General features: G+C 42.8%; 1 protein-coding gene across 2 annotated transcripts in view; it reads right to left on the bottom strand.

Annotated features, from left to right (window-relative positions):
- Positions 1-4,595: 4,595 nt before the first annotated feature.
- Positions 4,596-23,616, bottom strand: part of elk3 (ETS transcription factor ELK3) — a 101,122-nt gene continuing 82,101 nt past the window's right edge. For both annotated transcript variants that reach the window (XM_043713295.2, XM_043713292.2), the window contains one exon: positions 4,596-5,243. In XM_043713295.2, the coding sequence (XP_043569230.2) occupies positions 5,148-5,243 (96 nt within the window). In that variant the 3' untranslated portion in view covers positions 4,596-5,147. The remainder of the gene's footprint in view (positions 5,244-23,616) is intronic.

Here is a 23,616-nt window from a genome sequence, read left to right as displayed (position 1 = left end):
ATTTTATAATTTTACAATCTTTCCCAACACAAAAATAGAAAACTAAAAACCTTGCTCTTAAACAAATATGATTTCAATTAAGTTCCAAATACAGCTCATTAACTCAAGAACAAAAATGCCTTTATAGAATTTTAACTTGTGAAAATATGGAAGAATATTCATGGCTCGTACAATTAAATTATCAATTTCCACAAGCACCTTCTTGGAAAATTAATTCAAATTTAAAACAGCTTGCTATTAACTATTTGACAGTACACATGACAGAACTGTGATTCAGTTGATAATTGTGGACATATAACTAGTTGTGAATTAGCAAATGTGCCAATCTACTAGGACCTGATCCACAAGTGTGATTCATTTGATGCTTTGAATTACTTACGTACTCAGGAAAATATTGCACGTCAGGAGATAAACCAGTACAGAATTATGAAAACACAGTGAGTGAACTGATAAACTGAATTACACATTCTTGGATAAATGAATGGCAGTAATTGGGAGAAACAAATAGAAATAGAACGTGTGGAATACAGAAAACTATATTAGTGATAAAAAGGATTAGGAGGGCATAAAAGAACAGAGAAACAGAAGAGGCGATAATTGCGGGGTCCAACCTTTAGATCGAGGTACAAATGCTTTGATTATCATTGTATATTTCTGCCAAGATCCTTTATGCTGTGAACTACTGTGCATTTAGTTTCAATATTCCACGAGTGACTTCTTGCCTCTATCATTTCCTATCTCTCAACCATTCTCACATCTTGGTTTTTAGAACATAGGACTTCCCTGTCTACTGTGCTGATATAATTAATTAACAACCAACTTTACTTTTTCCTGTGGTCTTGTCTTTCCAAATGTTAAACAGTATTCAGGTTCCAGTCCATGTCAAACTGTAGTGGACATTAGATCATATTTATTTTATATGTACCCTCATTTCACTTGTTTTGAATGCTATGTGCAGTTAAACAAAGCCTTTAGTTTTGTTCTAATATTATTTTTGTAACTGTTGATTTTTTTCTAAGGATTTTAATCTCTGTTCTTTCCCAAGTTAATTTATCTTACATCTTGGTTCTACTCTTTGTTTGAACTCATCTCCCAAATTTGATCCCTTGTTCTACTACAGGGGAACCTCTATTATCTGAACGGGATAGGAGGACGCTATTTTGTTCGGATAATCGATTATTCAGTGAATTTCCTCTGGGGCTCAGAGTTTTAAAAGTCTGCTCGCTATTCAGAAGACTAGCAGCACACAGCGCGATAGACCCCGGCCCAACCCCGTCCAACACTTCTTCTTCATTCCCCCCCCCCGACACCACCCCCTGCCCCCAAGCCTGTCCGACATTGCTCCCCGCCCTCCCCCAACCCCATCCAACACCTTCCCCCGCCCCCATCCACCCCTGCCCCCTCTCCGGGGCAGCCAGACTATACACCAACATGACTGCTGCTGCTGCCGCCTTTGTGGGATAAGTCTCCAAATAGCACACGCACATACACATCTTTTTACTGCACCTTTTTGATAGGTTCCACCTCTGCCCTGTACACGACAATGTTGGTCAGATTATCTGGGGAAGGGGGGTGTTGTTTAGGGTACACCCCTCTGTAGAACTCCAGGGAAAGTGTGCGGAGAAAAAGTCATTTGGAGACAGTGCCTGTTTAATTACTGTAAACAAAAGACGTGATCACTGTTGGAAACACGTCTTTGATGTAATGTTTCTATCGGAACCTCCAGATCTCCTTTGGATAATCCAATTTTCAGATAATTGGTATTCAGACAATCGAGGTTTCTCTGTATTCGGTTTAAATTTCTCTCCACTTCTCTAGTTGGCTTGAGTACGAGTTTCAGCAGAGAACATACAACAGAGAGCAGTACAGGCCCTTCAGCCCTCGATGTTGCACTGATCTGTGAAACAAATCTGAAGCCCATCCAATCTACACTATTCCATTTTCGTCCATATGTTTTTCCAATGATCATTTAAATTCCGTTAAAGTTGGCGAGTCTACTGTTGCAGGCAGTAGCTTTAGACGGTTCCAAGGGCAACAATCCTATCTTCCCCAGTACTGGTGATAATACCACAAGAACTGTGCCCCATATTCCAGGTTCAACTTCTCCATGCCGATCAAGTTTCCCAAACTAAACTCGTTCCATTTGACTGCATTTGGCCCACATCCCTTTAAATCTTTCCTATTCATGTCCAGATGTCTTTTAAATATTGTATCTTTACCTGAATCTTCCATAAAGCCCTCAGATGCTGCAAATCAAAAATAAAAACAGAAATTGCTGGAAAAGCTCAGATCTATCGGCATCCATGGAGACGTTTCAGATCGGAGGAAGGATCACTTGACCCGAAAAGTTAACTCAGATTTGTCTCCACAGAGTCAGAGTCATAGAGATGTACAGCATGGAAACAGACCCTTCGGTCAAACCCCATCCATGCTGACCAGATATCCCAACCCAATCTAGTCCCACCTGCCAGCACCTGGCCCATATCCCTCCAAACCCTTCCTATTCATATACCCATCCAGATGCCTCTTAAATATTGCAATTGTACCAGCCTCCACCACATCCTCTGGCAGCTCATTCCATACACGTACCACCCTCTGCATGAAAAGGTTGCCCCTTAGGTCTCTTTTATATCTTTCCCCTCCCCCCTAAACCTATGCCCTCTTGCTCTGGACTCCCTGACCCCAGGGAAAAGACTTTGTCTATTTATCCTATCTGTGCCCCTCTTAATTTTGTAGATCTCTATAAGGTCACCCCTCAGCCTCCAACACTCCAGGGAAAACAGCCCCAGCCTGTTCAGCCTCTCCCTGTAGCTCAGATCCTCCAACCCTGGCAACATCCTTGTAAATCTTTTCTGAATCCTTTCAAGTTTCACAACATCTTTCTGATAGGAAGGAGACCAGAATTGCACACAATATTCCAACAGTGACCTAACCAATGTCCTGTACAGCCGCAACATGACCTCCCAACTCCTGTACTCAATACTCTGACCAATAAAGGAAAGCATACCAAACGCCTTCTTCACTATCCTATCTACCTGCGACTCCACTTTCAAGGAGCTATGAACCTGCACTCCAAGGTCTCTTTGTTCAGCAACACTCCCTAGGATCTTACCATTAAGTGCATAAATCCTGCGAAGATTTGCTTTCCCAAAATGCAGCACCTTGCATTTATCTGAATTAAACTCCATTGCCACTTCTCAGCCCATTGGCCCATCTGGTCCAGATCCTGTTATAATCTGAGGTAACCCTCTTCGCTGACCACTACACTTCAAATTTTGGTGTCATCTGCAAACTTACTAACTGTACCTCTTATGCTCGCATCCAAATCATTTCTGTAAATGACAAAAAGTAGAGGGCCCAGCACCGATCCTTGTGGTCACAGGCCTCCAGTCTGAAAAACAATCCTCCCCTCTGTCTTCTACCTTTTGAGCCAGTTCTGTATCCAAATGGCTAGTTCTCCCTGTATTCCATGAGATCTAACCTCTAATCAATCTTCCACAGGGAACCTTGTCGAATGCCTTACTGAAGTCCATATAGATCACATCTACTGCTTTGCCCTCATCAATCCTCTTTGTTACTTCTTCAAAAAACTCAATCAAGTTTGTGAGACATGATTAAGATTTATGTAAGTAAAGCTCTGGGTTCTCTGTTAGTGTACACTCTTCAAGATTATGTCATTAAGTCTATTATTGTCTCTGCCAATTGTCTGCTAATTCGGCTAACGTCTGTGTCTTAGTGCAGCCCATTGGTATTACCCTCACTCACACCTTCATGTACAGTAAATTACAAAGGACCTTTTATTTTAAGACTGATAAATGGGTTTTCTGTGAAATACACTTTTACCATAAAACACACAACTTCCTCTATTCAGGATACAGATTTAAGATTGAATCCATCATATATGGAGGGCTTTGATAATGAGGTTTCAATAACCTGACAGTCATCTTAGAACATGGAAAGCACAGCATAGATACAGTCCTTTGGTCCACCATGTGTCCCAGTTACAATGCCATTCCAAACTAATGCCATTGCCTGCACATGGTCCATATCCCTTTATTCTCTACCTGTTCACACGTCTGTCTAAATGTCTCTTAAAAGTAGTTATCATATCTGCTTCTACCACCTACCCTGGCCAGCACATTCCAGGCACATACCACCTCTGTGCACGGAGAACACTGCTGCCTCACAGCGCCAGAGACCTGGGTTCAATTCCTGTCTCAGGCAACTGTGTGGAGTTTACACATTCTCCCCGTGTCTGCGTGGGTTTCCTCCGGGTGCTCCGGTTTCCTCCCACAGTCCAAACATGTGCAGGTTAGGTGAATTGGCCATGCTAAATTGTCCGTAGTGTTAGGTGAAGGTGTAAATGTAGGGGAATGGGTCTGGGTGGGTTGCGCTTCGGCGGGTCGGTGTTGTTGGGCCGAAGGACCTGTTTCCACACTGTAAGTAATCTAATCTAATCTAATCTCCTTTAAACTATGAACCATGTTTCTTTGTTAGTGTAATATTAACTGCTGATTCTTATCCTCTTTCCCTAAAGTGGTACCTTCAAGGGATTGTATAATTATCTGTATATTTTAGAAAAAATGAAAATAGTGTGCTGAGAACTCGCATTTATTGAATTATGTCAATTACAAACTCGTAGCCAAAGTACAAATACATGGCAAACCTGCCTATAATACATATAAACTGCAATACTTTATATTTAAAAAAAACTTACACTGAAAATATCATCAATCTTACTTACTAATACATAGTATCATGTCCTTTAAGAGCCAATAATTGAAAACTGATACAAAGTTTCAATTATTTAATAATGCTAATAATCTGCCATTACAACAGGTTTACAGTAAATTTACAAGTTAGACAAAACACTTAAGCATAAGTAGGCACAGCTGGTTAACATTCATTAAAAGCACAGTGCATAAAACGCAAGGTACAGGAAAAGGTTATATATTTATTGCCAACTTCATTATAAAATGATGGGGAGAAACAACAAAAGAAGAAGATATTTAAACATTACTTCATTATATTACTGAGAACTTTATATCAATGATGCATGATCAATGATATAAATTAAAGCTGAACACTGTCCTACATTTTGGCATTTAATTGGTGCCTTTAAGTTTTGCTCCTTCAGTTAGGCAGTATCATGATTTCTGGGCATTGGATGAAAGCAGTAAGGGTGAAACCCCATCCAAACTGGGGATTGGAATTGGCACATGTCCATTCACTAGAGTCGGAAACTGGAGACAGAAAAATGAACAAAATTAAACTTTCTGCAGTAGCACATGAAATGTCCAATGATCAAGATTAAACCACTGAAAACATGCAGAAACATAATACAATAGGACTGATCAGCTGAATCATCCCATTTCACACTACCACCCAAAAAAGAAAGAACCAGCATATTTTTATTAGATTCTGTTAATAATATATGGTAAAGTTTAGTGTAGCTCCACTAAATCTGTTGCCACTAAATCCAGTAAGGTTAGTGGTTTACACAAAAAGATGAAAAATCCTTATTATGAAAATGTTGCAACACTATCATTAGCAAGAGAGTATACTTTCAGTACAAAACACTTACAGAAGCAGTATCTAGTCCATCTTAGAGAAACGATGATGTGGACATGCCTGTTTTGTTCTGGAGTGGACAAAGTTAAAAATTTCAGAGTGCCATTCCTTCATCAAGTGATTGTGGCAGTTAAGATCATGCTCACAGAATTTATAGCCAAAGGAGTCCAGTGTCATGGAGATGTAATATAGTAAACAATCGTTTATAATGGGATATGCTGATTTCTGTTCTTTGATATGTAAATCCCAGAATTTCTTTAAAATTACATTCTCAAGAAAGCTGTTTTTTAAACAATAGGTGTGAAGTCTGTCTGTGTACCAATGCTATGTCAGATTGGCAAACCCTCTGTTTAGTTTTAGAGTTTTACATGGATTGATGCATTTTTTAAACAAAATAACATGCAACTCTGCAAAAACAAATTCACCCCATAAACTTATATGTGTATGCATGTAGGAGCGAGAAATTGAGTGTGTGTGGGTGTGAGTGCATGTGATAGAGTGTGTGTGTATATATTCAAGATCGGAGTGGTGCTAGAAAAGCACAGGTCAGGCAGCATCTGAGGAGCAGGAAAATCGACATTTTGGGCAGATTCTCCACCCCGAGGCTTCCAGCCTCATTCCTGATGAAGAGATCCTGCCCGAAACATCGATTTTCCTGTTCCTCGGATGCTGCCTGACCTGCTGTGCTTTTCCAGCACCACTCTAACCTTGACTCTAATCTCCAGCATCTGTAGTCCTTCCTTTCGTCTGTATGTGTAAACTTGGTTAAGTGTATGTGATGGGGTTGTGTGAGATGGTGCGTGTGTTGGTCTCAAGTGTGTGGGGTGTATGTGTGCGCATATGAGGGAGAGCTTATGTATGAGGGAGGGTCTGCGTGAGTGTGTGAGCATGTAAGAGTGTGTGTGTATGTGTGTGCGTGCGTGAGAGAGAGTGTCTATCGTGCAGTGGGGTCACCTGTAGTGTGACATGAACCCAAGGTCCCATTTGAGGCCATCCCCAGGGATACTGAACTTTGCTACCAGCTTCTGCTCAGCCACTCTACATTGTTGCTTGTGGTTTTCCCTGAAGGATGGTCACCCGAAGGTCCGAGGCGGAATGTCCCAGACCACTGAAGTGTTCCCCGAATGGGAGGGAACACCCCTGCCTGGTGATTGTTGTGTGGTGTCCATTCATTCATTGTCATAGCGTCTGCTTGGTCTCACCAATGTACCATGCCTCATGGCATCCTTTTCTGCAGCGTATGAGATAGACCACATTGACCAAGTCAGATGAGTACGTGCTGCAAACATGGTGGGAGGTAATGGTATTATCTGTGTTGATACTCTGAGACGTTTTGCAGCAGCTGCTGTACAGTGTTGTTGTCATGAAAGCTGGGCAGTTTGCTACGAACCATGATCTGTTTAAAGGTTGGTGGTTGTTTAAAGGTGACAAATAGAGGCACAGGGAAGGTTTTGGCAAGGTGCTCATCCTCATTGATAATATGTTGCAGGCTGCGAAGAACACGGCATAGTTTTTCAGCCCCTGGGAAGTGCTGGACAACAAAGAGTACCCTGTCAGTTGCAGCACGTGTCTGTCTCCTGAGGAGGTCTTTACAGTTTCTCACTATGGCATGTCAGAACTAGCAATTGACGAGTTGAGCATCGTCCCCTGTTGTTATGAGGCACCTTTGAGTATTTTCAAGTGTCTGTCACGTTCCTCCTCCTCGAAACAGATCATGTGTACATGAGGGCTTGTCTGTAGGGGATGGCTGTTTTAATATGTTTTGGGTGGAAGCTGGAGACGTGTGACATTGTGAGGTTATCTGTGGGTTTGCGGTACAGTGTGGTGCTGAGGTGCCTATCCTTGATGGAGCTGCATGTGTCCAAGAATGAGACAGATAGTAGACAGTAGTCCATGAAGAGTCTGATGATGGGATGAAACTTGTTGATATCACTGTGTAGTTGTTTTAGTGACTCCTCACCATGGGTCCAGAGGAATAAAATGTTGTCAATATATCGAGTGAATAGTGTTGTTTGGAGCTCCTGTGCAGGAAAAAAATCTTCTTCGAACCTGTACGTGAAGATGTTGGCATATTGGGGTGCAAATTCCATGGCCGTTCTGTGCATCTGGATGAAGAACTGGTTGTCAAAGGTGAAAACCTTGTGGTTGAGGATGAAGCAGATGAGTTGTAGGATAGTGCTTAGGGCTTGGCAGTTGTTGGTGTTGAATACTGAGGCTGTTGCAGTGATACTGTCATCATGGGGGATGATGATCTAGAGTGCTGACATGTCCATTGTGATGAGGAATGTTCCCGGTTCAACTAGTCCATGGGTGCTGAGTTTCTGTAAGAAATCTGAACCTGGGGGTCCCTTGTACAATGGGTTTCAAGATGCCTTCGACGAGCCAGAGAGGTTCTCACACAGGGTACCATTACCTGATATGATGGGACATCCTGGTGTATTGGCTTTGTGTATCTTTGGAAGGCAGTGGAAGTTGCCTTCTTGAGAAGTATGTGGGATGAGGGTGCATAGGGAACTCTGAAGGACTGGATCCAAAGTCCTGATCAATGTTTTTAATTCACGGGTGTGCTCTTTGGTCAGATTGGCCGGCAGTTGCCTGTAATGTTCCTGGTTGTTCAGTTGTCGGTATACTTCCTTGGAGTAATCTGTTTATTCTGAGTGACGATGGCTCCTCCTTTATCTGCTGGTTTGATGACGATGTTGCAATTGGTTTTGAGAGCCTGGATGGTGTTGTGTTGTGATTGGGTGATGTTTTGGTCTACCTTGTAGGTGTGGCTGATGATTTTTCTTAAAAGTTGCGTGAATCCATGAAAAACTCCGTAAAACTATACAGAGGGTTTGTCAGTCTGACACAGCATTGGGGCACAGACAGGCTTCACACCTATTGTTTAAAATAAACTGAGCTATCTTGAGAATGTAATTTTAAAAGAAAGTCTGGGATTTACATATCAAAGAACAGAAACCAGCATATCCCATTATAAAAGATGCAAGTTTTAATCTAAGATTGTTTACTGTATCACATCTCCATGACACTGGACTCCTTTGGCTATAAGTTCTGTGAACATGATCTTAACCTCCACAACCACTTGATGAAGGAGCAGTGCTCCGAAAGCTAGTGCTTCCAAATAAACCTGTTGGACCATAACCTGGTGTTGTGTGATTTTTAACATTTTAGAGAAAAGCATTTTAGAATGAAACAATGGTGTTACTTTAAAATAGGGACTGATTTACATCTGCTGTCCTTGGTCTAATTATTCTCTACCTCAACACACTTATTCAGCACTACCTTTGGGTAACACCATTAAAAAATGAAAGTGATTATCTGTGACCTTCTTTTCTGTTTGTTCCACTAATCCTTTTTCCGTTGTAAAATAAAGTGAAGCAAAACAAAGAATTGATCAGATTACTGTACAGTAGAAGTAGGCTCCAGACCCACTGTGCCTTTGTCATTTCTTTGAAAGAGTTATCCCAATCAGTCCCATTCCCCTCCATTTTCTATTTTTATGGGTTGTGGGCAACATTGGCTAGGCCAGCATTTTATTGTCAAACCCTAACTGCCCTGGAAAATGTGGTACTGAGCTGCCTTCTTGACCTGCTGCACAACTTGAGTGTAGAGTTACCTATGTCTATTGTAGAGAAAACAAGTCCTGGACTATGACCTAGCAACTACAAAGGAACAGTATTACATTTCCATGTCAGAGTAGAACACAGCTTGGTTGCGAACTTGCAGGTGGAGATGCTCCCATGCATCTTCTGTCCTTGTCCTTCTACGGAAGCGAGGTCCTGAATTTGGAAGGTGATGTTCAAGGAACTGTTTTATTTTTTAGGACAATGTCTTGGCCAATCAGAATCAGCATGCCTCTTGTAAAATTTATACAAATTCTGGCAGTCAATAATCAGTCATCACCTGATGTCTTCTTCATTGCAATGCCTTTTTTTAAACCAACCAACCAATTAAAACACTCCTCTCGAACAGTATAAATATTATTTTCCCTTTACTCAGATATTCTTGCAAATTGTCCTGATGAGTTCAAGATGAAAAGCTTCAACAAAATGTCTTTGATTGGATTAGATTAGATTCCCTACAGTTTGGAAACAGGCCCATCAGCCCAACAAGTCCACAATGACCCTCCGAAGAGTAACCCACCCAGACTCATTCCCCTTCCCTCTATTTACCCCAGACTAATGCACCTAACATGATGGACAATTTAGAATGGCCAATTCACCTGACCTGCACATCTTTGGACTGTGGGAGGAAGCCGGAGCACCTGGAGGAAACCCAGGCAGACACTGGGAGAATGTGCAAACTCCACAAGGACAGTCGCCCAAAGCAGGAATTGAACCCGGGTCCCTGCTGCTGTGAGGCAGCAGTGCTAACCACTGAGCCACCATGCTATAAAAAAAATTCCAGCTTTCCCAGCCTATCCACATAACTTGAGTTACTCATTCACGGAATCATTCCAGATGACTTCCTCTATAAGCTCTTTGTATCCTTTAGAAGATGTGGTGGACAGAATTAAACACATATCTCCAACTGAGACCTAGACAGTGTTTTGTAAATGTTTAACATATCTTCCTTGCTTTTCTACTATCTGTCTCTGTTTAGAAACACCAGGTTCCTGTATGGCTTTTTGACAGTCTTCTCAACACTTTGGAAATATGTTCAAACTACCTCTCCTGATATATTATTTGCTCTCACAGAGTCAGAGTCAACCCAGCATTAAATTTCATTGCCATGAATCTGCCTGTCAATCGTAATCTGTTAATACCATCCTCAGTGTTTCCTATATCTGTTTTATATCTGTACAGTTATTGCTTTTCAACTCCAGCGGCTTCAATTTTCCGAACAATGTTATTAAATGTCTGTTGAAAGTCCCTATATACCCCAAATGTCCTACCCTCTCACTACAATATTTACCAGCATTTGACCCATATCCCTCTAAACCTTTCCTATTCATATCCAGGTGCCTTTTAAATGTTGTAACTGTACCAACCTCCACCACTTATTCTGGCAGCTCATTCCACACAGGCACCACCCTCTCTGTGAAGAAATGATCACTCAGGTCCTTTTTAAATAGCTCCCCTCTCACCTTAAACCTACGCCCTCTAGTTTTAGACTTCCCCACTGTTGGAAAAAGACCATGGCTATTCATCCTATCCATGCCCCTCATGATTTTGTGAAGCTCCTCAACTTCTGACACTCCAAGGAAAAAAGTCCCAGCCTATTCAACCTCTCCCTATAACTCAAATCCCCCCAGTCTCGGTGACGTCTTTGTAAATCTTTTCTGTCCCCTCTCGAACTTAACAACATCCTTCCTTTAAAAGGGCAACCAGAATTGTACACAGTATTCTAAAGGTGGCTCACCAACATCCTGTAAAACCGCAACATCATCCCAATCCCTGTACTCAGGGTTATGACCGATGAAGGCAAGTATGCCTTCTTCATCACCCTGTCTGCCTGCAACTCCACTTTCAAGGAGACATACACTGCATCTGTAGTTCTCTTAGTTCGGCATCACTCACCAGTGCCATACCAGTAACTGTATAATTCCTGCCCTGATTTGCCTTACCAAAATGTAACACCTCACATTTAACTAAATTAAACTCCATCTGCCACTCCTCAGCCCATTGGCCCATCTGAGCACGGTCCCGTTGTAATCTGATCACCTATTTGGTATCAATTGCAAACTTACTAACCATACCTCCTATATTCACATCCAAATTATTTATATATGGGGCACATCTAAAGCAATTTCTGGATTGTATGAAAGTTCTTTTTTGCTCGAGGTAATTTTGAATTTAAACTGAATGAGCAAAAGTATCTGCCATTAAATTGTCCAGTTTGCTCTTTGAATTCAGTGATGGAATTCACTGTAACCTCCTTGCTGGAAAAAATTTGTATTTGTGTTGCTATGAGAAAGTGAGGACTACAGATCCTAGAGATCAGAGTCGAGAGTGTGGTGCTGGAAAAGCACAGCAGGTCAGGCAGCATCCAAAGAGCAGGAGGATCGATGTTTCAGGCATATGCTCTTCATCGGGAATTCCTGATAAAGGACTTATGCCCGAAACGTTTATTTTCCTGCTCCTTGGATGCTGCCTGACCTGCCGTGCTTTTCCAGCACCACACTCTCGACTTTGTGTTGCTGTGGGAGTTTATAAGGCTCTTGGCTGTTCTGCAAAGTTGTTGTTATGGGAGCCCATATAGATCCTGGCTATGCTTGTATTTTGATGGAATACACAGACCTTGTTCTAGTCTGACTCGAGATCCCCTCTCCACCTCTTCTTTCAGATGTACTGGTGACTGTAGCGGGACTCCTGCTCACTCACCAAACTCAAAAATATTAATCAACTTTACAATTCTGCCTCATTTACCCTCTCACAACGCACCTCTCGACATTCCCTTTCCCATTCTGAGGAAAGGTCACTGCACCTGAAACATTAACTCTGATTACTCTCCACAGATGCTGCCAGACCTGCTGAGCTTTTCTAGCAATTCCTGTTTTTGATGCCCTTTCCTTCTCTATTTTCATTTCAGCAGGAGGGGGGCATCTACTTGGAATTTGCTTCATACCACACTTCTTCAGGAAGGGTTATTCTATTCTCCCAGTACCTTCATTTCCATTGCAACTGCTCTGATGATAAACTTGCCAATGCAGTAGTTTGACAATTTCTTCCTTATCCTCAACCAAGGATTCCCCTCCACCATAGTTGAGCAGATCCTCTAACTATGTCTGTCCCAATCTTGTAATTCTGTCCAAAGCCCCACACTCCCAGAATCACAACAGTGCTCCCTAGATCTTATGTACCACCTCATCTGCCTATACATTCAACAGACCAATTTCCACTGCCTCCAGAATGATACTGCCATCAAAACGTGTTCCCCTCCCCTCCATTGTCACTGTGACACTCTGGTTGACTCTTTAGTAATCTTCATCACCATGCCTTTCCTTGCAGCCCCTGGATACCTGCTCTTTCACCTCCTCACTTTCTATTCATTAGAGGCTCAAATACTCCTTACTGGGTGGAACAATAATTTACTTGTACTTCGTTCAAGCTAATAAATTATATTCACTGCTCACAATGTAATGTCCACATTAAGGAGAATGTTTTAGAACATAGAACATTACAGCGCAGTACAGGCCCTCAGCCCTCGATGTTGCGCTGACCAGTCATACCAATCTGAAGCCCATCTTACCTACACTATTCCATGTAGAACATAGAACATAGAACAATACAGCACAGAACAGGCCCTTCGGCCCACGATGTTGTGCCGAACTTCTAACCTAGATTAAGTACCCATCCATGTACCTATCCAAATGCCGCTTAAAGGTCGCCAATGATTCTGACTCTACCACTCCCACAGGCAGCGCATTCCATGCCCCCACCACTCTCTGGGTAAAGAACCCACCCCTGACATCTCCCCTATACCTTCCACCCTTCACCTTAAATTTATGTCCCCTTGTAACACTCTGTTGTACCCGGGGAAAAAGTTTCTGACTGTCTACTCTATCTATTCCTCTGATCATCTTATAAACCTCTATCAAGTCACCCCTCATCCTTCGCCGTTCCAACGAGAAAAGGCCGAGAACTCTCAACCTATCCTCATACGACTTCCTCTCCATTCCAGGCAACATCCTGGTAAATCTTCTCTGCACCCTCTCCAAAGCTTCCACATCTTTCCTAAAGTGAGGCGACCAGAACTGCACACAGTACTCCAACTGTGGCCTAACCAAAGTCCTGTACAGCTGCAACATCACTTCACGACTCTTGAATTCAATCCCTCTGCTAATGAACGATAATACTCCATAGGCCTTCTTACAAACTCTATCCACCTGAGTGGCAACCTTCAAAGATCTATGTACATAGACCCCAAGATCCCTCTGTTCCTCCACCTGACTAAGAACCCTACCATTAACCCTGTATTCCGCATTCTTATTTGTTCTTCCAAAATGGACAACCTCACACTTGGCAGGGTTGAACTCCATCTGCCACTCCTCAGCCCAGCTCTGCATCATATCTAAGTCCCTCTGCAGCCGACAACAGCCCTCCTCACTGTCCACAACTCCACCTATCTTCGTATCATCTGCAAATTTACTGACCCACCCTTCGAATCCCTCATCTAAGTCATTAATAAAAATTACAAACAGCAGAGGACCCAGAACTGATCCCTGCGGAACTCCACTTGTAACTGGGCTCCAGGCTGAATATTTACCATCTACCACCACTCTCTGCCTTCGACCGGTTAGCCAGTTTTCTATCCAATTGGCCAAATTTCCCTCTATCCCATGCCTCCTGACTTTCCGCATAAGCCTACCATGGGGAACCTTATCAAATGCCTTACTAAAATCCATGTACACTACATCCACTGCTCTTCCCTCATCCACATGCTTGGTCACCTCCTCGAAGAATTCAATAAGACTTGTAAGGCAAGACCTACCCTTCACAGATCCGTGCTGGCTGTCCCTAATCAAGCAGTGTCTTTCCAGATACTCATAAATCCTATCCCTCAGTACCCTTTCCATTACTTTGCCTACCACAGAAGTAAGACTAACAGGCCTGTAATTCCCGGGGTTATCCCTATTCCCTTTTTTGAACAGGGGCACAACATTCGCTACTCTCCAGTCCCCTGGTACCACCCCCGTTGCCAGTGAAGACGAGAAGATCATTGCCAACGGTACTGCAATTTCCTCTCTTGCTTCCCACATAATCCTAGGATATATCCCGTCAGGCCCGGGGGACTTGTCTATCCTCAAGTTGTTCAAAATGTCCAACACATCTTCCTTCCTAACAGGTATCTCTTCTAGCTTACCAGTCCATTTCACACTCTCCTCTTCTACAATACGGTCCCTCTCGTTCGTAAATACTGAAGAGAAGTACTTGTTCAGGACCTCTCCTATCTCTTCCGACTCAATACACAGTCTCCCACTACTGTCCTTGATCGGACCTACCCTCGTTCTCGTCATTCTCAGGTTTCTCACATACGCATAAAATGCCTTGGGGTTATCCTTGATCCTATCCGCCAACGATTTTTCATGCCCTCTCTTAGCTCTCCTAATCCCTTTCTTCAGGTCCCTTCTGGCTATCCTGTATCCCTCCACTGCTCTGTCTGAATCCTGTTTCCTCAACCTTATGTAAGCCTCCTTCTTCCTCTTTACCAGACATTCAACCTCTCTCGTCAACCAAGGCTCCCTCACACGACCATTTCTTTCCTGCCTGATAGGTACATACATATCATGGACACGTCGTATCTGCTCTTTGAAAAAGTTCCACATTTCCACCACATCCTTCCCTGACAGCCTATGCTCCCAACGTATGCTCCTCAAATCCTGCCTTACAGCATCGTAATTTCCCTTCCCCCAATTATAAAATCTACCTTGTTGTGCGCACCTATCTCTCTCCATAACCAAGGTGAAAGTCACAGAATTGTGGTCACCATCACCAAAATGTTCACCCACTAACAAGCCCACCACTTGTCCCGGTTCATTACCGAGTACCAAATCCAATATGGCCTCCCCTCTGGTTGGACAATCTACATACTGCGTTAGAAAAGCTTCCTGGACACACTGCACAAACACCGCCCCATCCAATCTACTTGATCTAAAGAGCTTCCAATCAATATTTGGGAAGTTGAAGTCGCCCATGACTACGACCCTGTGGCTTCTGCACCTTTCCAAAATCTGTTTCCCAATCTGTTTCTCCACATCTCTGCTGCTATTGGGGGGCCTATAGTAAACACCCAACAAGGTGACTGCACCTTTCCTATTTCTGACTTCAGCCCATACTACCTCCAGAGGCAGATCCCCCTCAAACTTCCTTTCTGCAGCCGTTATACCATTTCTAATTAGCAATGCCACCCCCCCTCCTTTTTTCCCACCCTCCCTAATATTACTGAAACACCTGTAACCAGGAACCTCCAACAGCCATTCCTGTCCCACATCTATCCACGTTTCCGTGATGGCCACAACATCGTAGTCCCAGGTACCGATCCACGCCTTAAGTTCACCCACCTTATTTCTGATACTCCTTGCGTTGAAGTATACGCACTTGAGCCCATCTCTGTGTCCGCAAGTAGTCCCTGTCAGTGCTACCTTCTCCACAGCCTCCCTACAGTCTTGGGCATCCTGACAAACAGCTAACTTACTTGCTGGACTACAAGTCCGGATCCCATCCCCCTGCCAAATTAGTTTAAACCCCCCCGAAGAGTGCTAGCAAACCTACCCCCCAGGATATTGGTGCCCTTCTGGTTCAGGTGCAACCCGTCCTGTTTGTACAGGTCCCACCTTCCCCAGAATGCAGTCCAATTGTCCAAATATCTGAAGCCCTCCCTCCTACACCAGCCTTGCAGCCACGTGTTCAACTGCACTCTCTCCCTATTCTTTGCCTCACTGTCACGTGGCACCGGCAACAACCCAGAGATGACGACTCTGTCTGTCCTAGCTTTTAGCTTCCAGCCTAACTCCTTGAGCTCTTGAATGACCTCCCCACCCCTCTTCCTACCTATGTCGTTGGTGCCAATGTGCACCACGACTTCTGGCTGCACACCCTCCCCCTTAAGGATTCTGAAGACACGGTCTGAGACGTCTCGGACCCTAGCACCCGGGAGGCAACAAACCATCCGTGAGTCTCGCCCATGTCCACAGAACCGCCTGTCCGTCCCTCTAACTAGAGAGTCCCCTATAACTAGCGCTCTCCTCCTCTCCCCCTTTCCCTTCTGAGTCTCAGAGCCACAGACCCCTTCACTGCAGCTTACACCTGCAACACTGTCCCCCCCAACAGTTTCCAAAGCTGTATATTTATTTTTTAGGGGAATGACCACAGGGGAACCCTGCACTGCCTGCTTCTTCCCCTTCCCACCTCTAACTGTTACCCAGCTACCTCTGTTCTCCGGCGTAACTATGTCCCTGTAGCTTCTATCAATCACCCTCTCAGCCTCTCGAATAATCCTCAGTTCATCCAACTCCAGTTCCAGTTCCCTAATTCGTTCGGTGAGGATCAGGATCTGACTGCATTTCCTGTACTTTTATATGTTTGTCCAATTTTTTTTCAGAATGTGGCTATTAATGATTCTGCATTACCACTGCCTTCTGGCTTCCACCATCAAACTTATTGTAATTCAACCTCTCTCATTTTCCACCCAATCAACAGACCCTTTCTTTTCACTCATTCCTCTCCAACACCTTTTATCCTGCCTCTGTACTTGCTTAAAACTATATTAACATTTTACAGGTAAAAGGGTCATAGGAAGGAAAGAAAGTAATACTTGAATTCATATAGTACATTTTCAAACCATCATTCTTTCAAGTTTAATCATTATTGTAATGTCAGCAACATAGCAACTGATGTACACGTAGCAAACTCCCAAAACTAGTAATATGACAGTGACTAAATGTATTGATGGATAATATTCATATAGGTCAGAACACCACTGATAACCCCTTTGCTGTTCTTCAAGATAATCTTAGGGATTGTATACAGCCACCTGAGAGAACAGAAAGGGCCTTGCTTTAGCATCTCAACTGATTTTTAAAAATTATCCAATAATGCAGCACTCTCACAGCACTATACTGGAACAAACAGCTGTACTCAAAACCAGAAGCTAGACTTAAACTCACAACCTCTGAATCAGAGGGAAGAGGTGCTACCAAACTGAGTCACAGTTGACACACACTGACTTGAAACATTACATCCACTTCTTACTCAACAGCAAAGGCTTTCAACATTTCCTATTTTTTTGTCTGAGATTTCCCAATCCTAAAACTCAGTAGTGAAATGAGACATGCTGGTAATATAAAGCATTTCATATCTGTTGCTGGGTGTAATATGTAGTTAGCAACCTCCTGTAACTAACCAATCCCTTTTTAATTGAATGGACATTAATTTATAAGTCATCACCTTTCCTATTTTCACCATTTAATTTAGGATGAAATCAATTCACCCTGAGATTTCCTAAAATTCATGATGGAGTTTTGTTTTGTCACTACTAAATTAAATGTCCTGGATAGCAAATGTAATAGTGGACGTAGTAATAGTTCCTGTACAACCAGAGATATTGCAAATTTTGAACTGGGCAATGTTACTTATTTTCCGAATAAAGGTTATTATCTTTGCATTTTACAAATTATACTGAAAAATGCCTACAAGAACAGGAACTTTAAAATAATGAATGTGTTTCCTTTAAGATAGGAGCGTTTATCCTGGATAAGGTTAATAGTAATGATTAAATAATTCACCAAGGAATCATTTTTTAAAAAAAAAAAACCTGTTACAGAATCCTAAAATGTTGGAAACACTCATCAAATCAGGCAGCATCTAGGTTACTTTGACAAAAACAAAGTACTGTGGAGAGCTTTGGTAGCTGGACTTACATTAAGTTTTCTAACAGAAGATTCTGAACTTGTTTTTAAAGCTTGAGGGAATTCACCCAAAGCTTGGAGAGAAATCTGAAAATGTGTTGCTTATGCCCGAAATGTCGATTCTCCTGTTCCTTGGATGCTGCCTGACCTGCTGCGTTTTTCCAGCAACACATTTTCAGCTCTGATCTCCAGCATCTGCAGCCCTCACTTTCTCCTTGGAGAGAAATCTGTCAATTTTACTTTTAGTTGGCAGAGTTCAATATGGTTCTTAGCTGAAAATGGATGTGTAAAATAGTCGGCTCTAAGAAAGGGAGAAGATAGTTTAAATTTGTTTTTAAAAAAAACCTGAGTAAGGAGTTTAGTAATAGATCAAGACCAGACGTGTTTGGGTAAAAATCTGAAAGTGTTATTTGAAAATTGAAGCTCAGGTGTCTAAAAGTTCCAGGAAGAGGCTATCAGACCAGGAATTGGTGTCATTGTTAGGAATGATTGAAAATGAGATTCTCTCTGGTATGAGTCCTATAAAGGGATCCTTTTGGAATCCATAAAGGAGTGTTTTCAGGATTAATGGGATTATATTTTTACTGTGTTCTGATTTATCTTTAAACATGTGGGGCAGATCGGTGGATGTGATCTATATGGACTTCAGTAAGGCATTCGACAAGGTTCCTCACAGTAGCCTGGTTAGCAAGGTTAAATCACATGGAATACAGGGAGAACTAGCCATTTGGATACAGAACTGGGTCAAAGGTAGAAGACAAGAGGGTGGTGGTGGAGGGTTGCTTTTCAGACTGGAACTCTGTGACCAGAGATATACGTCGACAGTGTGTTGTTGGAAAAGCACAGCAGGTCAAGCAGCATCCGAGGAGCAGGAAAATCAACGTTCGGGCTAGAGCCCTTCATCAGGAAAGATTCAGCCCAAAACATCGATTTTCCTGCTCTTCAGATGCTGCCTGACCTGCTGTGCCTTTCCAGAAACACACTCTCAACTCTGACCTTTCAGCATCTGCAGACCTCACTGTCTCCGACCAGTGGTGTGCCACAAGGAACGGTGCTGAGTCGACTGCTTTTCCTTTATATAAATGATTTGGATGTGAACATGGGAGGTATAGTTAGTAAGTTTGCAGATGACACCAAAATTGGAGGTGTAGTGGACAGCAAAGAAGGTCACCTTAAAGTACAACAGATCTTGATCAGATGGGCCAATGGACTGAGGAGTCACAGAAGGATCGGTGCTGGGCCCTCTACTTTTTGACATTTACATAAATGATTTGGATGTGAGCATGAGAGGTACAGTTAGTAAGTTTGCAGATGACACCAAAATTGGAGGTGTAGTGTACAGCGAAGAGGGTTACCTCAGATTACAACAGGATCTGGACCAATGGGCTGAGAAGTGGCAGATGGTGTTTAATTCAGATAAATGCGAGGAGTTGCATTTTGGGAAAGCAAATCTTAGCATGACTTATACACTTAATGGTAAGGTCCTAGGGAGTGTTGCTGAACAGAGACCTTGGAGTGCAGGTTCATAGCTCCTTGAAAGTGGAGTCGCAGGTAGATAGGATAGTGAAGAAGGCGTTTGGTATGTTTTCTTTTATAGGTCAGCGTACTGAGTACAGGAGTTGGGAAGTCATGTTGCAGCTGTACAGGACATTGGTTCGGCCACTGTTGGAATATTGTGTGCAATACTAGCCTCCTTCCTATCAGAAAGAGGTTGTGAAACTTGAAAGGGTTCAGAAAAGATTTACAAGGATGGTTACCAAGGTTGGAGGATTTGAACTATAGGGAGAGGCTGAACAGGCTGGGGCGGTTTTCCCTGAAGCGTCGGAGGCTGAGGGGTGACCTTATAGAGGTTTACAAAATTATGAGGGTCATGGATAGGGTAAATAGACAAAGTCTTTTCCCTGGAGTTGGTGAGTCCAGAACTAGGGGGCATAGGTTTAGGGTGAGAGGAGAAAGATATAAAAGAGACTTAAGGGGCAACCTTTTCACGCAGATGGTGGTACGTGTATAGAATGAGCTGCCAGAGGAAATGGTGGAGGCTGGAACAATTGCAATATTTAAGAAGCATTTGGATGTGTATATGAATAGGTAGGGTTTGGAGGCATATAGGCCGGGTGCTGGCAGATGGGACTAGATTGGGTTGGGATATCTGATCGGCATGGACAGGTTGGACTGAAGGGTCTGTTTCCATGCTGTATATCTCTATGACTCTATGGAGTTTAGTTTAGGTAAATGTGAGGCGTTGCATTTTGGGAAGGTAAATCTTTGCAGGACTTAATGGTAAGGTTGCTTAACAAAGAAACCTTGGAATGTAGGTCCGTAGCTCCTTGAAAGTGGAGTTGCAGGTAGATATACTAGTGAAGAAGGCGTTTAGTATGCTTTCCTTTATTAGTCAGAGTATTGAGTACAGGAGTTGGGAGGTCACATTGCAACTGTACAGGATGTTGGTTCAGCCACTGTTGCAATATTGTGTGCAATTCTGGTCTCCTTCCTTTAGGAAGGATGTTGTAAAACTTGAAAAGGTTCAGAAAAGATATACAAGGATGTTGCCAGGGTTGGAGGATTTGAGCTTTAGGGAGAGGCTGAACAGGCTGGGGCGGTTTTCCCTGGAGCGTCGGAGGCTGAGGAGTGACCTTATAGAGGTTTATAAAATCATGAGCATGGATAGGGTAAATAGACAAGGTCTTTTCCCTTGGGGGGGGGGGGGGTGACCAGAACTAGAGGGCATAGATTTAAGGTGAGAGGGGAAAGATTTTATAAAGGACCTAAGGGGTAAATCTTTCACGCAGAGGGTGGTGCATATATGGAATGATCTGCCAGAGGAAGTGGTGGAGGCTGGTATAAATATAACATTTAAAAGGCATTTGGATGGGTATATGAATAGGAAGGGTTTAGAGGGATATGGACCAAGTGCTGGAAAATGGGACTAGATTAGTTTAGACAAATTGGACCAAAAGATCTGTTTCTGTGCCGAACATCTCTATGACTCTATGTGTTGCATATATGTAGTTTGGTTTATTCTATTGTATCTTCATATCTTTTGTGCAAAATTCTTCTATTGTTTAAATCAAATTTACAATATTGCTTGCTCAGTACTCAATACTGACAAGGAGGATTGTTGATGGAGATGTGACATTACACACAATTCACTGTAACTCCACTGAGGATCTCCAGCTCACAATTTGGTCAAAAACTGATAAAACCCATGGTAACTAAACAGTATTTCTGTATCTGGATTAGAGGTGTGGAAAAGCACAGCATTTCTCTCTCTCATTTATCTCTCCACCCTTTAGGCACTCTGCCTGTATTCCTGATGAAGGGCTTTTGCCCGAAACGTCAATTTTACTGCTCCTCGGATGCTGCCTGAATTTCTGTGCTTTTCTAGCACCACTAATCCAGAATCTGGTTTCCAACATCTGCAGTCATTGTTTTTACCTAGTATTTCTGTATCAGATGCTCATGAATGTAAGTTGCTGTGCAGCTAGGAATGGATTACGTTAGCCTTAGGCTAATTATACAACTTCAACCAAGTGCTGAATTGTATGTCTTATTCTTTCATAGGACGTGGGCTTCAGTCAGCACCTCTTTACCATCGTTAACGGCCCTTGAACTGACAAGCTTACCATTTCAGATGGCAGGTAAGAGTCAACCACATTTTGTTGTGGGCCTGGAATCACATGCAGGCCAGACCAGGTAAGAATGGCAGCTTTTCTTCCTTAAAGAATATGAGTGAACCAGATGGGTTTTTACCACAATGTCATGCCCTCTATTATTATCAGGAGCTTTCAATTCTAAATCTTAATGATTGAGTTTAAATTTCATTGGCACCTGTGTTTGGATTTGAACCCATCTCCCCAGCATATTAACCTGGGTTTCAGAATTATTGGCCTATTGATAGAACATAGAACACTACAGCACAGGAACAGGCCCTTCAGCCCACTACGTCCGTGCCATTCTAAACTAATCTCATCTGCCCGCACATGGCCTGTACCCTTCTACTCTTGTCCATGTGTCTGATTATATGACTCTTAAACATTGCTAACATTTCTGCTTCTAACACCTCCCTTGGCAGCACATTCCAGAAACCTACCATCCTCTGTGAAGAAAAATCGATCCTCGCACATCTTCAAACTTTCTCCCTCTTTCCTACTCTGGGAAAAGACTCCGACTCTCCACCCTATCCATGCCCCTCATAATTTTATATGCCTCTATCAGGTTGAGCCAGAGCCTCCTAAACTCTGTGAAAACAATCTAAGTTTGTCCAACCTCTCTTTATAGTGAACATGCTCCAATCCAGGCAACATCCTGGCATAAACCGTTCTGGCATCTCTCCAAAGTCTCCACATACTTCCTATACTACGGCAACCAGAACTGCACACAATACTCCAAACGTGGCCTGACATTTACAGCTGGAACGTGACTTGCCGACTTTTATACTCAATGCTCCAACCAATGAAGTTGAATCAGGGGCTGAAATTGGCCTGTCGCAAAGATGTTACTACAGTTGTTATGGGGGATTTCAATATGCAGGTAGACTGGGAGAATCAGGATGGTATTGGACCTCAAGAAAGAGACTTTGTGGAGTGCCTCAGAGATGGATTCTTAGAGCAACTGGTGCTGGAGCCTACCAGGGAGAAGGCAATTCTGGATCTGATATTGTGCAACAAACCAGAATTGATCAGGGACCTCGAAGTGAAGGAGCCATTGGGAAGTAGTGACCATAATACAATAAGCTTCAATCTGTAATTTGAGAGGTACAATCAGAAGTGACAATATTTCAGTTGAATAAAGGGAACTATGGAGCTATGAGCCAAAGTTCAATGGTGCAGTACCTTAGCAGGGATGACAGTGGAGGAACAATGGCGGATATTTCTGTGTATAATGCAGAAGATGCAGGATCAGTTCATTCCAAAAAGGAAGAAAGATCCTAAGAGGATGCATGGGTGACTGTGGATGATGAGGGAAGTTAAGAAACATATAAAGTTAAAAGAGAAAAAGTATAACACAGCAAAGATAAGTGGGAAAACGGAGGACTGGGAAGCTTTTAAAAAATAACAGAGGATTACTAAGAAGGAAATACGCAGAGAAAAAATGAGGTACGAAGGTAAACTGACCAAAAATATAAAGGAGGATAGTAAAAGTTTTTTTAGGTATGTGAAAGGAAAAAAATGGTTAAGACTAAAATTGGGCCCTTGAAGACAGAAACAGGGGAATATATTACGGGGAACAAAGAAATGGCATAAGAATTGAATTGGTACTTCAGATCTGTGTTCACTGGGGAAGACACAAGCAATCTCCCTGAGGTAATAGTGGCTGAAGGACCTGAACTGAAGGAAATTTATATTTGCCAGGAATTGGTGTTGGAGAGACTGTTAGGTCTGAAGGTTGATAAGTCCCCGGGGCCTGATGGTCTACATCCCAGGGTACTGAAGGAGGTGGCTCGAGAAATCGTGGATGCATTGGTGATTATTTTCCAGAGTTCGATAGATTCGGGATCAGTTCCTACGGATTGGAGGGTGGCTAATGTTGTACCACTTTTTAAGAAAGGTGGGAGAGAGAAAGCAGGAAATTATAGACCAGTTAGTCTGACCTCAGTTGTGGGAAAGATGCTGGAGTCTATTATAAAGGATGAAATTATGACACATCTGGATAGTAGTAACAGGATAGGTCAGAGTCAGCATGGATTTATGAAG

Source organism: Chiloscyllium plagiosum, unplaced genomic scaffold (genome assembly GCF_037043375.1).
Source record: "Chiloscyllium plagiosum isolate Xiang-an unplaced genomic scaffold, Cpla_swu_hap1 HiC_scaffold_23, whole genome shotgun sequence".
Classification (NCBI taxonomy): Eukaryota; Metazoa; Chordata; class Chondrichthyes; order Orectolobiformes; family Hemiscylliidae; genus Chiloscyllium; species Chiloscyllium plagiosum.
Note: the sequence above shows the minus strand (reverse complement) of the source record. Positions and strands in the feature narration are given on the sequence as shown.